The sequence below is a fragment of the Dunckerocampus dactyliophorus genome, chromosome 5 (assembly GCF_027744805.1).
Source record: "Dunckerocampus dactyliophorus isolate RoL2022-P2 chromosome 5, RoL_Ddac_1.1, whole genome shotgun sequence".
NCBI classification, from domain to species: Eukaryota; Metazoa; Chordata; class Actinopteri; order Syngnathiformes; family Syngnathidae; genus Dunckerocampus; species Dunckerocampus dactyliophorus.
This window is the reverse complement of record NC_072823.1, coordinates 13,097,564-13,111,293: the sequence shown is the minus strand read 5'-3', so window position 1 is coordinate 13,111,293 and position 13,730 is coordinate 13,097,564. Positions and strand designations below refer to the sequence as shown.

The window sequence follows — 13,730 nt, the reverse complement described above, 5'->3', positions numbered from 1 at the left end:
AGCGGAATGAACAAAGTGAGTGTACCCTCCTGTCAGTCATTCAGTCTCTTTGTCCCAGCGGGGAGAGGCGGGGCGCGCTGTGTGTGTCTTGTGCTACACGACGTGCCTGTCATCTGATGTCAATTTCAACCCGTTTGCACATTGTCATTTTGTGACAAAGACAATTAAATAAATAATCCAAAACGGTGGAATTTACGTTTCAGCTGACATGATTCCCAAAGTATAAGGCGCATTTTCTGTAAACCACCGCTGAAGAAATGAGGCTCTTCTCTGGCATGTGAAGCCACAGGACCTGTCTTGCCCTTGCTAGAATCTGGTTGAATGTTTTGGGGCAGCTAAACCAAAGTGCCAATAATAAGCCAGAAAATAACAACGGACAGGTTCTTCAAGTTGAAGAACTCACTGAAGATTATCAATGACCTGGATGTAACAGATGTAACAGAGAAAACAAAGAAGAAAAACATTCTTTGGAGAGTCAGGCCTCTTCTGGACAGGCCAGGGCAAGGCTGTCTTAATCTGACGAAACAGGGAAAGGTTCGCTATTACGGACGACTCATACAACAATCATCAAGCAATTTGTTCCATGTACGCCATATCCTTCAGGCTTAAAGATGTTTGTTCTTGCTCCTACAGATAGTCTGATGCTGGACTTTCAAGTATACTAATGAAAGGATACAGTCAGTGATGAAAAGTTGAGAGTTGTGGCAGCAGAAGTCCTGCGTATGGTTGTAACTGTTCCGACAGGAAGTCGCTTACACTTCGACCGCTACTTCACACCATTTAATCTCCTGGGTGAATTGATGGCCAAGAACCATAACCAAAAACTGTGTCCCAAAGCAATGTCAGTTGCCTTATGACGATACATTGAAAAGAGAAGGAGGAGCATCAGTGATGGTAATCAGGAGAAATCCTCAGTTGGTGATCACAAATTGGTCTGACAACAAGCCAGTGATGATGGATTCTACTCCACACGGGTATTATTCTGAAGAAGTCTGCACCAGATGGTCAAAGAAAGACAATGTCCAGTTCCAGGTGACAGGATCCGCATTCATAAGGGAGTACAAAGAGTGAGAATAGGTGGTGTGAACCGCTGTGACCGCATGGTGAACTTCTATTCCAAAGAGAAAAAAGAGATGGACTTTGCATATGATTGCTCATTTCTTTGATGTTTGTACTGGATCTTGTACAAGTCTGATAGAATAATGTTTCACCGATCAGCAAAGAACACTGAACACTTCCTGGACTTCAAACTGCATGTGGCAAATGACCTCCTAAACCACCTAGGTTCCTGACCACACTGGAGTGTGACTCACTTATCCAAAAAGAGGATTCTACAACCAGAAGCATGCCAGACATGGTAGACTGCAGCCAAGCAGAGAGGTGCCGAAAACGAAGGTTGCAAGGACAAAACATAAATGCCATGTATCAGTGGCATGTTCCTCTGCATGACAAAGAAGAGAAACTGCTTCCTGAAATACTGTAGGTAATGTGGACATGCTGTGATATCTAAAAAAGATTCTGATACAATTTAAAATTGGGAGTTGTTTTAGCACTAAAGAGGCACAATATCACAAAAAAAAAAAAATTCAACGATAATTTTATCCCTCGGTTCTCAGGAGGATAAATATATTTATACACACTGTAAATATAGAAATATTATTTTGTTTTCACTTGCATTTTATTGTTTTTACTTCAATTGGCTCAAGAAATGAAAATAATTTTTTTTAGTGCCTATTATTGCGGCCCGCGGCTATCCTTTCGTGTAGTGTAGCGTCTTGACCAGCGTCATCCTCCCATTTTCCCCTCCCACAAAACAATAACAAATCATGTCTGCCTTGTGGAACTTGACTCCCGACACATGCCACAGAAACTATCTTGCGGGGGTAGCACATTAAAAAAAGCTTTAACACGGCATTTGAAGAACAAACAATTGGCGAAGTATGGTGAGGCTCATGGTGTGATCATCATTCAAACGGCAGCTAACGCAGCCATGTGGCGAACACTCACGCGTATGTGCGTGACAGACAGAAGGCTAAGCTAATAACCCAAAAAATAATTGAATTCATCGGACGAGATGAGCAGCCTTTCTCAGCAGTAGAAGACACAGAATTCCCTAAGTGCTTTCTCATGTACCTGGAAGTTCCACCAATGTACTCTCACATCCAAAGTCTCCTTAAAGAAGGCGGTTCTCTTGAAAAAGTAAGTCAAATATGTTTTTGTCTAAATTGAGGTGATTTTATGGTCCCTATTTCATATCATATAGCCAGTAGCAGTGGTGCAGCCAGGAATCCTGGGTCCCATTTTAAAAAAAAAATCACATTGTCTGCCCCTCCCAATAAAAAATATTTTTTGGGTCCCGCCGCAGTCAAGGGCCCTTGGAATTTTCCTGACTTTTCCACTTTATATGTCACCCCTGGTCAATAGCACAATAAATTGAGAAATGTATAATCAATCCATGTGATCGGCATTGGCCGATTTCAGTCCTGGATGATCGATATCGGCAGCAAAAAACCTTGATCGAAGCATCCCTAATATATATACAGTATATACATATATATATTGTATATGTACACTATGTAGTCCAATAAGAGAATAATCACTGTAGGTTTATTCCCAGTATCTGGCAGCAGAAATGTGTTTTAACACAAAATTATAATATGGAAATTAGGCAGATTTTAAAAATAAAACATTATTCAAGTAATATTTTTTTTCTCATTCTGGAGGAAAGACAAATTATATATTTCTCAGTCCTCACGGGGGATGGCCATTTGACTATGGGTAATACTTGTGATCAATTAATTGTTAATGTGCTTTTGTATAAACATTTCTTGGTTCAACACGTGACTTCAACAGTTCCACACATTTGATAGATTGTTTTAACAATCAATCAATCTATTAGACTAATTATGGTCGTTCCTCACCACAAGAGCCACAGTATCTTACAATATCATATAATGTAAATGTGAAAATATGCAATATGAAAAGATAGACTTGGAATTGTTCTGAATTGAAATGATCTAAATTCTAATACACTGCGGCGTTGTGTGCAAAAACTCACTCTTTAGGGAAAGGGATGGGCTGCAACAGGCTGGCCAGCGCAGGTCTCCAGTCATCATAATCAGACCTGCCACAAACAAAAATTCAGGAGAGAACGAGAGATAAAAAGAGTTATGAGGGCTGTTCACTGAATAAGTAAGGCCCAAAAGGTGTGGTTGAACATGATCTGCTGTGTGATGACGCAGGCTGATAATGCAGATTTAACAGGAAGTGTATCACATTACTTGGAGTGAAGTAACACCTGGTTCTTTTTATTAACAAATGCTACAGCCTGAATTTGGGCCAGCCTATATGGTTACAATACCTAGACCTTTAAAGAAAGTCACACACGTAACTACCGATCCACTTTCACATTGTGGGATCAAATATTTCTATTCATTCACACTAATATGTCTCCTCCGCTAACTACAACAGTAATATGCACTGACAGGCCACAACATTAGGAATACTTCTCATATCTCTTAACCAACAGTTACCTACGGTGTGTTCTATCTGCTGCCCTTTTTTACACGTGACCAATTTACACAAATGTTTGCATAGTTTGGAAAACAAACACCATCAAAGTCCGCTGTCTGCCCTGTCGTCCACAAGTTGCAGTCATTCTGCATGTATGTTTTACAGTTGAAAAGCGCTTGTCGATTGCAAACTTTCCTTTATGATCCAACACATTGCACGTAGTTTACGCCCGCTTTTGTTTTCGAAAAACCGTTGAAATAATGACCGATGATAAATACATTGCATTGTTTTTACACACATTTTTACATACTTCACTTTTTCTGTATTCAACTCTCGGTAGAAAAAGTTTGAATACACCTGGACTATGAAATACATGATTAAGTGATCAATTTCTTTTGTTACTGCAGCTCTTTGCTGCACAAAGATCAATAAAAGATGTGTATGTCAGTGCATGCAAACTTACAGCATCTTGAGGATGAGAGCAAAGCACCCAAGCACACGGTCAGCCTGCGCAGGCAGCTGAATGGACAGAGTGTTGACAGCCGGGCTGACCAGCAGACAGTCAATGAGGTTGGGTTCACTATCAGAATCTGGCTTTCGCTTTGTATTGGCAGAGTTGTTGTTGCGTTCCAACTCCACCAGGATCTCGCTGGAGTTGACAACAGACGGAGGAGGGGAGAGGGGAAGGGAGGGTGTGGGGGAGCATATGGGGATTGAAGGTGGAGGGTTTGGGGAAGCAGGAGGATGTGGTTGAGGAGGAGTGGGGTTGGAGGAGAGGGGGAGCAGGGTGGCAGAAGGCGGCGTTGGTGGCTCTGGGCGCAGCAGGCGGAGCGGCATTGGAGGCTTGCGATCATTCTGTTGCTGGCAGCCATTTCTGATTTCTTTCAGGCTAGGAGAGTTGTCTCGACTGGAGGAAATGATGGCGATCAGAAAAAAGGAAGGAAATCATGAGTTCATAAGTTAATGCACAACATTAATAGCAATGAACATATGCACACCAAGCCCTATTAACGACTAATCACAGTTAAGAGATCTTTATAGCCAAGAGACATGGTACCAAGGCGATGGTACCTTTGTGGGTTGGAGTTTTGGAAAAAAATCTACAAAGATGTGTTACCCTCTGGGGTGAAAGATGTTGACAACACCCATGATAACTACAAAAATATAGATGACGCTCATGTCTGTAGTTACAGCCTATGAGGTTCATGTCAGTCAACACACTTGAGATACACTTAAAATAAACCTCCTAATTAGTAGATTTCAATTCAAAGAGATTCTACAGCCACCAACTGCTCAAGCATTATTTAAAGTATCCATCCATCCATCCATCCATTTTCTATACCGCTTCTCCTCATTAGGGTCACGGGGGCATGCTGGAGCCTATCCCAGCTGACTTCGGGCGACAGGCGGGGTACATCCTGGACTGGTTGCCAGCCAATCGCAGGCAAATGAGACTGGAGCCTAAATCCAGCGCCTTTGACCACTCGGCCACACTGCCACACTAACGCTTATTTAAAGTAAAACATGTTTATTACATAGAAATTAGTTTTTTTTAAATGCTCGCAACTTTCTTTGGCTCCATTTTGGGTTACAGTATTGGCTGCCGCATTGTGTTTTTGGGAATAGTACGTCAAGAATGAACTCTTCAATGAAGGTTAAGGTAACCTTAAATGTTCATTTATCCCTATCATTCATCATTTATATGTATTTATATGCATTTCAAATTGTTTTCTGCAAGTCAAACTATACCTGTAAAACTATAAAAACGTCTTTTGTGTTAACATTTTTGGCTTTTCTTTCTTTAGGGGAAAAACTGATTCGGTTAGTGTCCGTTTCAATTACAGTCAGACCTTCTGGAACGAATTAATGATGCTAACCAAGGTTCCACTGTACTGTATATATAGAGAATTTTCACCAGGCTTTGAAATGAGGTGACTGTGATTGTGTAACGTATGAAATGTGTGTCTGACTAACCTGTTAATGAAATCCTCATAACAGGAGTAAATGGCAGCAAGACATACTGCAACCAGGTTTGGCAGGACACGAGGGTGAGGGCACTGCCCCGTTGGCCCGTGCATGCTGCAAGACAATGTATGTTAGTCACCATGGTCAACATCTTGCGAAAATAATGATAATTGAAAACAAATAATTAGAATTTCCTTGAGAATCAGTAAAATATTTATCTAAGTTTCTAAATATCCTTTTTTTCTATCAGCTGAGCTCTAAATACAGGAATACATCACGTATGTTTCGCTTCCGAAAGACAACATGACCCTGCTTTTATAAAGTCTGTCTGTGGCTGGGTCTCAATTCACGTACTTCTGTACTTACACAGTCTTGAGTGATTAAGTGTATTCACACTGAGATATACGGTCAAATGCATTGCACTGTCAGTACCCGGATGATGTACTCAAAAAATGTGCGTGGGACGTTTACCACCTTAATAGTTGTCACCTTGGCTACGTAGCTGAAGGGGAGGCACGAACACACAAAAAGTGACACTATAATCTCCACCTTATTGTTAAAAAGTAATTCAGTTTTCACTGTTGTACAATAAAACAAGCGGTATAAAAAGCTGGTAAATATTTTATCGGGGACTAATTCTCTGTCGATTGGTTGCAATTAAAAAGGAGATATTCAAATCAAATCGAAGTTTATTTGTATAACACTTTACAACTTCCCAATGTTGTCCAAGGTGCTTCACACGAATAAAAACAGCTTAAAACAAATAAGAACAGGGAACATCGAATAAAATATAATAAGAACACCTAAAACAAAAATAGATGCACATGTACAGAATCATATTAAAATCATATTAAAAATACCTATACTGATCACGTGTCAAATGCCAGTCTGAATAAATGAGTTTTTAAATGACATTTACAAAACTGATAGCTCCGTGATAGACTGTAACACAGGTGGAAGGGAGTTCCAAAGCTTGGGAGCAAAGGCAGTAAAAGAGCGAGCCCCCCATTTTTTACATCGCGTCCTCCGGACTTCCGAAGTTGTATGCTCAGATGACCGCAGGGCCCTGGAGTGGTGACGGACACTTAAAAGTTCAAACAAGTATGCTGGGGCACGACCATTAATGGCCTTTAACATAAATAGGAGGATTTTTAAATGGATTCTAAACTGTATCGAGAGCCAATGGAGAGAAAAGAGAACTGGAGTGATATGGGCGTGTTTTGGTGCATTAGTGAGAAGGCTGGAAAAGGGGGGGAAAAAAACCCCCAAAGAAAACGCTGCATTTTGCACAAACTGGAGCCTGCGGGGGAGAAACTGATTTACTCCAGTATAGAGGGCATTGCAATAATCATGCCTCAAGATAATGAACACATGAATTGTGTTTTCAAGATCTGCTCTTAATAAAAAGAGCTTCACCTTTGCCAGAAGTCAGAGGTGGAAAAAAACCTGTTCTGACCGTAAAACTAATTTGTTTATCAAACATGAGATTGCTGTCAAATATAACGCCAAGGTTCTTCACAACAGGAGTGAAGAGGGGTGGAAGTGGTAAAATTGGGTGCACTGAGGTGAATCAGGGCTAAAAACAATGTACAGTAGACGCCCCTACAACGTAAATAATTCTGAGAACGTTTACGTTATAGGGTTTTTATGTTATCCGAAGCGTAAAATACATGTAAATAGCCTAATTCGTTGCAAGATCTTCCCAAACTCACCACCTTTGGCCATTCAAAATATTCATAGTCCACCAAAAATATAAGAAAACGTTAGCATAAACATAGTAGAGTAACACTCCAATATAAAATAAGGTAATAAATAAGATTACTGTAAATGAATAAAACTGAAAAACAAAAACAATCAACTAGTTTAAGGGCGACTGCGATGAGGAAGGGAGAAGCCTGTCTCTAACACAAACTCACAGACGCGCTGGATAAGTCAACCAATAAGATGAGAGCGTAGGCGGTGCCCCTATAATCAGCCAATGAGATGAGAGCATAGGCGGTGCCCCGATAATCAGCCAATGAGATGAGAGCGTAGGCGGTGCCTCTATAATCAGCCAATGAGAGTGTGAAGCATCAGAATTTCTGGATAATTTCTTGCTTAAATACCACAATGTGGTACTTCTCTGAACTCCACCGCAACACTGGAGGGCATCACAAAAGAAGACCCAGGTACAAGCCAGACCTGCCTGGAGCCTGGACTTGCGTAAGTTGCAGTTGTTTATTTTAATGTTCACGGCACAGTTTTGGGTGTAAATATCGATTGTTCATTGTAATAATGTTTAATGTTTTTATCTTTCTGTCAAAAAAAACCTTTTGCATTTTGCACCTTCATTTTTACATTTTTGCGCCTTTATATTTATATTTGTACCTGTAAATTGTGTGCAGTGTCAAGGACTACAGTGAGTTGTGTGTTGATTTAAAAAATGGTCAACACTTGAAATGTCCTGTTATTTCCTTGATCGGAGGCGTAACCCCTGTGACATAATGACACAGCTCCCCAGGACAATGGAAAATAAAACTGGTGTTGACTCAGTTCACAGGCGACATGGTTCCGCCCAAGACTCAAACTTAATCCAGCAGTAACACCAAAGTGCGCAACAGTGGAAAAGGGACATTATTGAAGTGTACTGACGGAAGTATTGGATTTGAAACACAACTAATTCTTAAACTAAACTGTTGTCACACAACTGGATTGGATAATCATTGTATTTCTTGGGTATCCAGTTGGATAAAATATTTTTCTGGACCCACAAAAAGGTACCATTCACTATGAAAGTTTCTCACCTGTGAACAAACTTCTTGACAACTTCCATTCCTGCATTCAGTTCATTGAGGGCCAGGATGTACTCTTGAGTGAATAGGCGCAGTCGAGGGCACTTTCCAAAATCCTGCAAAAAAACCCAAACAAAACATGAGCAACCTGCAAGATTAAGCAAAGATTGAAGACTTGGACAGTGAAGGAACAGTGATTCCTCATACTCGTACAGTCCTGCAGCTTCAGAGTGGAGCATTTCTCACCATGTTGTGTTTGAGGATTCTCTGGACCACAGGAGTGAACACTTCTATAACAACCATTGAACGTGGACGCTCCCGGCAGTGCTACAATATAGAAATTACCATCAATGGCACGTACTCGGCATTCAGGTTTCTAGTAGCTGTATATTCAATGCAGTCACATCTCACCTTACAGAAGAACTCACACAAATCCGGGGGCGGGTGGTTGTTTTCCAGAAGAGGTGCAATGGCCTGCAAATGAATGCATACACGCATACACACACACACATACATACATAAAAGATGACGGATAAAAACAATATTCTATATCTCATCTTATCACATATTTATCTTGACTGAGAGCCAGGAGAATACTGTAGAAACGAACGCCTGTGCCAAGTCAGGTGCAAAAGCCATGCGAAAACACAGGTGAGTAATAAAAACATTGCAACCTCAGATTAGATACCCCTCTGTAACCATAACGGAACATGCATGTTATTATTTTATGTGAGTTAATATTTACATTTTCTATTTCTACTGCACAATCAAAGAAAATCTTACGTCAAAAACATCACAAACTTCAAATATGTGCACTTACCACAATGATGTTCTCATGATCCTGTGGGCTGAGATTAGAGTTCTGAGGGTGGAAGATGAAAAAAAAAAAAGAAAAAAGTTTAGTGAAGACATACAGGAAATGGATTTATGCCAAGCCAAGGCTTCTGCACCACCGTCACTAAAAAAGCCTCAGAGGAGATGACAAATCCAACCAGGCCAAAAAGACAGAGACAAACAGGAACAGGACAAATAAGCCAATAGGAACATTACAATACCGAAAGTGTTATTAGATACTAAAGGTAGCACACATAAAAATGATTCTCCTGGATAAAAGCTCTGTTTTCATATATTGTAAAGCTCAAAATCATTGAAAATATTTGTATTATATTAGACTTTTTAAGGCAGTTTGAGTTTAGATACAGTTTTCAATATATTGCTTACTCTGTTTTTTTTGTCTCTTACAGCGGTACTTACAATTTGGATATAACCAACCAGTGCAAAATGCAAATACTTTACTAATACTAATTTTCCACCGGCTTTAAGATTTTGTTCAGGTGTGTACATAATGGTGCCTGCATGTGTGAACCTACTTCAGCTAACAGAGTGGAGATGATGTGTAGAGGGGCCTGGTGGATGGACTCATCCTGCAGTGGCGAGGTCAGAGCCATGTCCACCAGTGCTCTGATCTCTTTCAGGACAACATCCCAACGACTTGGATTGTTCAGCACCTTGCGGTATTTGTAGATCTTTTTCTACAAGAAAAAAAAGATCAGAAAATAAAACATTTGTGTATGTATTTTCACACAACCAACACAAAAACATGGCCTCAACCTTTTAAAGCTGTTTTAATGGGGAAACTTTTGTTGTTTTGAATTTTTTTTCTGCCATCTTATCCATCCAGCATCCCTTCTCTCACCACTGACAAAGTTAGAAAAATGCTGGAGAAGCATTAGAGGTGATTTAAGTCTGTGATGAAACAGTGAGCCACTGGAACTCCTTCATGCGCACTTCCTTGTAGAGCTACTGGGGTGCAGCATGGCGCTGTGAGGCATGTTGACCTACTGTTGCTAGCTAGCTAGCTACTGAGCTACTGCTACTACAAATAATGTTTTAAGGGATTCTGCAGGATGCATTCACAGTACCAATGACTTAAATATACTCACCAAAAATACAAACCTAACAATTTTGTGTTTGCTGCCATCTTTCATGGGCTGAACCCAAAGAGCTAAAACATGTAAAAATGTACACAAAAGACATATTCCTCTCAAATATTGTTCACAAATCTGTCTAAATTAAGTTACTGAGCACTTCTCCTTTGCTGAGATAATCCAATCACCTCACAAGTGTGGCATATCAAGATGCTCATTAGACAGCATGATTATTGCACGGGGTGGTCACAATAGAAGGCCACGGTGCCACAAATGTCACAATGGTTGAGGGAGCGTGCAGTAGACATGCTGCCTGCAGGAATGTCCACCAAAGCTTTACACCCGCGAAATAAATATTCATTTCTCTACCTTAAGCCGTCTCCAAAGGCAAAAGTATCAGATTTGATATTTCTGTTGAGTGTAGATAAAAAGTCTTACCTTCCATTGTAAGGAGTGAAACCACTGGTCCCTTAAGTAGCTGTTAGCAGCCTGTGGGATCACACACACAAGTCATTCGTCAAACTTAATCGAAGGCAATATGAGGTAAATGAACACATTATACTGTACAGTATATATAATAGATTACAGTCGTCGCTCGCCACATCACACTTCGGATTTTGCAGCTTCACTCTATCACTGTTTTTCAAAATGTATTAATTAATAAACCAGTGCTGTTTCATGGTTGAGTATGGCCTATTATTAGTCTGAAAATATGCATGTATAAAGGGAATTATGCCCATCATCCACAATCACTATGTGAGACATGAACACATATGTCTTTCTCTTTTCGGTGCGTTCTAAATATATAAAAACAAATAAAAACAGCTCAGTACTGCACTTATGGGACCCACTTATTCTGCCTATTAAGCCTTCTGAAAAATACTCCAAAAAGCGGCAACAATGCTCCATTTCCATATAATGTGACACGCATATTATAACAAAGCTGCAGTGACATTGTTATTATTATTTTTAACATTGTTACACTGGTCGAACTACGTTACTGGCATATTGACACTTTGCCATAACACGCGGGCTAGCTACGAGTTGTGAACGTCTCAGACCACTACAAAAAGGTAAAGCTCCATATTTGAGCTGACACCACTGCTGCTGTGTTTTTATTTCCGAGTTTGGAAAAGTTAATGCTCGGTGTAGGTGTTTGTTTCTATATTGCTATGTGGTATCAATGCACCTAGCAAAGAAGTTCCGCTAATGCTAAAATGGCCAAAATATGCAAAATACTGTAAGTATTCCATGTTATCATGAATGTGCCTGTTACGACATGGTCACAGCATGTATATAAAACCATAAAACCTTGTTGGAGATTTTTGGATGTGTTTCAATAGCGGTATTTATAGGCATCATAGGTGGATTCCATTAGGTGCATTAAAGAGACAGCTCAAGCTGTCTGTTTTTATCCGTTTTTATATCTTTACAACGCACAGAAAAGAGAAAGACATATGTGTTTGTCTCACATAAGGATTTTGGAGAATGGGCAAAATTCCAAAACTAGTGCAGTTTTCCTTTAAGGAAATTAGATATTAGATATTTTTGGCATAAATTATGCATTTTAAAGCATAAAAATGACTAAATGAATTAAAATACATACAGTGTTTAAGACATTCAGAAACCGCATTGAAAGACACGTTGATATTAGGGAAGTCACAAGATCTCGTCACCCTGACATAACAAGATTTCTCGTTTGGAGTAAAGCTGTATCGCAAGAACAGGGCAGCCAGAAGCCAATCAGACTGTGAACTATGGCACCGCTACTATGAATGATAATACAGTAATATGGAAGTGGCAGTTTGCAAGGCATTACTAGAAGCGCACATTAGGTGCTTTACACAAACCTTGAAATACAGCCTAACTCGCAGTTGAACAGCTGTTTGCTACTTGTTGATGTCCACGCAGAAGCTGTAGTAATTCTACATTCATTTGATCAATTTTACTTAGGATTTGTCAAATCAACCCACGTAGATCCTCGGACTTGTCTGCACCGTTAATCACCGAGCCGTTCTATTGACACTCATTGCATTTGACTCAGCTCCAACTTTCTAGCACCGGCGATCACTGTTTCTGTTTCATAACACAACTCATAAGTAGAAGAGATCAGGGTGTTGACAATTTAGCTACATTGTTGCTATATTTAGTGAGTAAGGGCTGGACAGCCCTGATGTGAATACACAAAGACATGTAGGTAAGAGAAAAACAGTGAGCTGTATTATTATCATTTATTCTTATTATTATTATACAGTATATTATCAGAACAGTGGCTTATTTGATCTCACAAAATGCTGACAATAACATCTTTGAGCGTCAATTTGTGGTACAATAAATAATTGAAAACACACCTGCATTGTTATGTGACTGCGTAAATATAAAAGCCTGTTTGTCCAATCATATTTTTTCATTGTACTTTAAAAAAAATTAATGTGAAAATCTCGTCTCATCTTGTTCTGAGGACCCAAACTCGCGCATCGTCTCACCTCGTGAGTTGGGTGTCTTGTGACACCCCTAGTTGATATGTATGTAATGTCAGACTGTGTGACTCTATGAGAGCGCTGCATTACATGAGGCACTGCAAGAAGTTCCAAAAGTAAAAAAAGAAGCAACAAGGAACTCTGCCAATGCTGACATGTGTGAGTCTATATTATGTATTATTTTTTGTTATCATGTCTACTATGTTGGGTAATACCAGTGTAAAGGTGACTACATGGGTGTTATTTCATGTCTAGAGGGCTCTAACAATGTTCAACACCATATTTAGAAGGTCATAAACAGGGTTTTTATGCTCTATGAAAATATTCCATTTATAAATAGGGAATCCTACTTCATACAAATTCGCTTATCTGGAACCAATTAACCGCGATAAATGAGGAATGACTGTATAATATTGCTCTGTTCCTGCCCACTAACTAGCATGGTTTCTGGTGCTAGGCAAAGCAACGAGGCAGACCATCCCACTGGTGTTTGCCTGTTTGATGTTTTCCGTGTCTGCGTGTTTCTGTTCCTGCCTCATTTCTCAGCACTGACTCCTTTTTCTCGACAGTGTCATTGGCTCACTAAAATTTGTCCACCATGTCTTCTTGTTAAGTCTTGCACACTGTCGATTTTTCTTCCTATATTTTGAGGACTAGCCTTTCTGAGTTGTAATGTGTTGTTTTGTGGACATTCTGCTATACATTAAAACACCCTTTTAGTTCACTTTACGTCTGCATTCAGGAACAAACCTGTTTCAAATTCTTTCTTAAATATAAAATTACAGAAGAATTTAATCGAACTAAACTTGTCTAATCAATGTCTGATTACCCATCCAATCATTTTCTATGCCACTTATCCTCATTAGGGTCACAGAGGTATGCCGGAGCCTATAATGTCTGATTATTTCATTTGCAAAATTATGTAGCAATTTGAACAGTATTGTTATTTCCTATAACAACCTATAGAAATACAATTTTGACCTTGAAGGTTCAATGTGTTCAGTGTTTAGATGTACAGCATGACATGTTTTGCACTTTCCTGTACGCTACAGTAACATAACCTTGACTGATCT

The 13,730-nt window shown here is 39.7% G+C and overlaps 1 protein-coding gene across 3 annotated transcripts in view; it reads right to left on the bottom strand.

Annotated features, from left to right (window-relative positions):
• cmip (c-Maf inducing protein) overlaps positions 1 to 13,730 on the bottom strand; it is a 51,338-nt gene that overhangs the window by 10,428 nt on the left and 27,180 nt on the right. For 2 of the 3 annotated variants that reach the window (XR_008570361.1, XM_054775779.1), the window contains exons 3-11: positions 10,616 to 10,666; positions 9,620 to 9,781; positions 9,070 to 9,111; positions 8,661 to 8,723; positions 8,496 to 8,576; positions 8,262 to 8,365; positions 5,488 to 5,592; positions 3,977 to 4,420; positions 3,059 to 3,124 (exon numbers count right to left, since the gene is read on the bottom strand). Coding sequence is in view for 2 of the 3 variants with exons in the window: in XM_054775779.1 (XP_054631754.1) it covers positions 3,059 to 3,124; positions 3,977 to 4,420; positions 5,488 to 5,592; positions 8,262 to 8,365; positions 8,496 to 8,576; positions 8,661 to 8,723; positions 9,070 to 9,111; positions 9,620 to 9,781; positions 10,616 to 10,666 (1,118 nt within the window). In the remaining variant the exon portion in view is untranslated. Of the gene's footprint in view, positions 1 to 3,058; positions 3,125 to 3,976; positions 4,421 to 5,487; positions 5,593 to 8,261; positions 8,366 to 8,495; positions 8,577 to 8,660; positions 8,724 to 9,069; positions 9,112 to 9,619; positions 9,782 to 10,192; positions 10,255 to 10,615; positions 10,667 to 13,730 lie in introns of all 3 variants that reach the window. The other variant, XM_054775780.1, reaches the window with a different exon arrangement.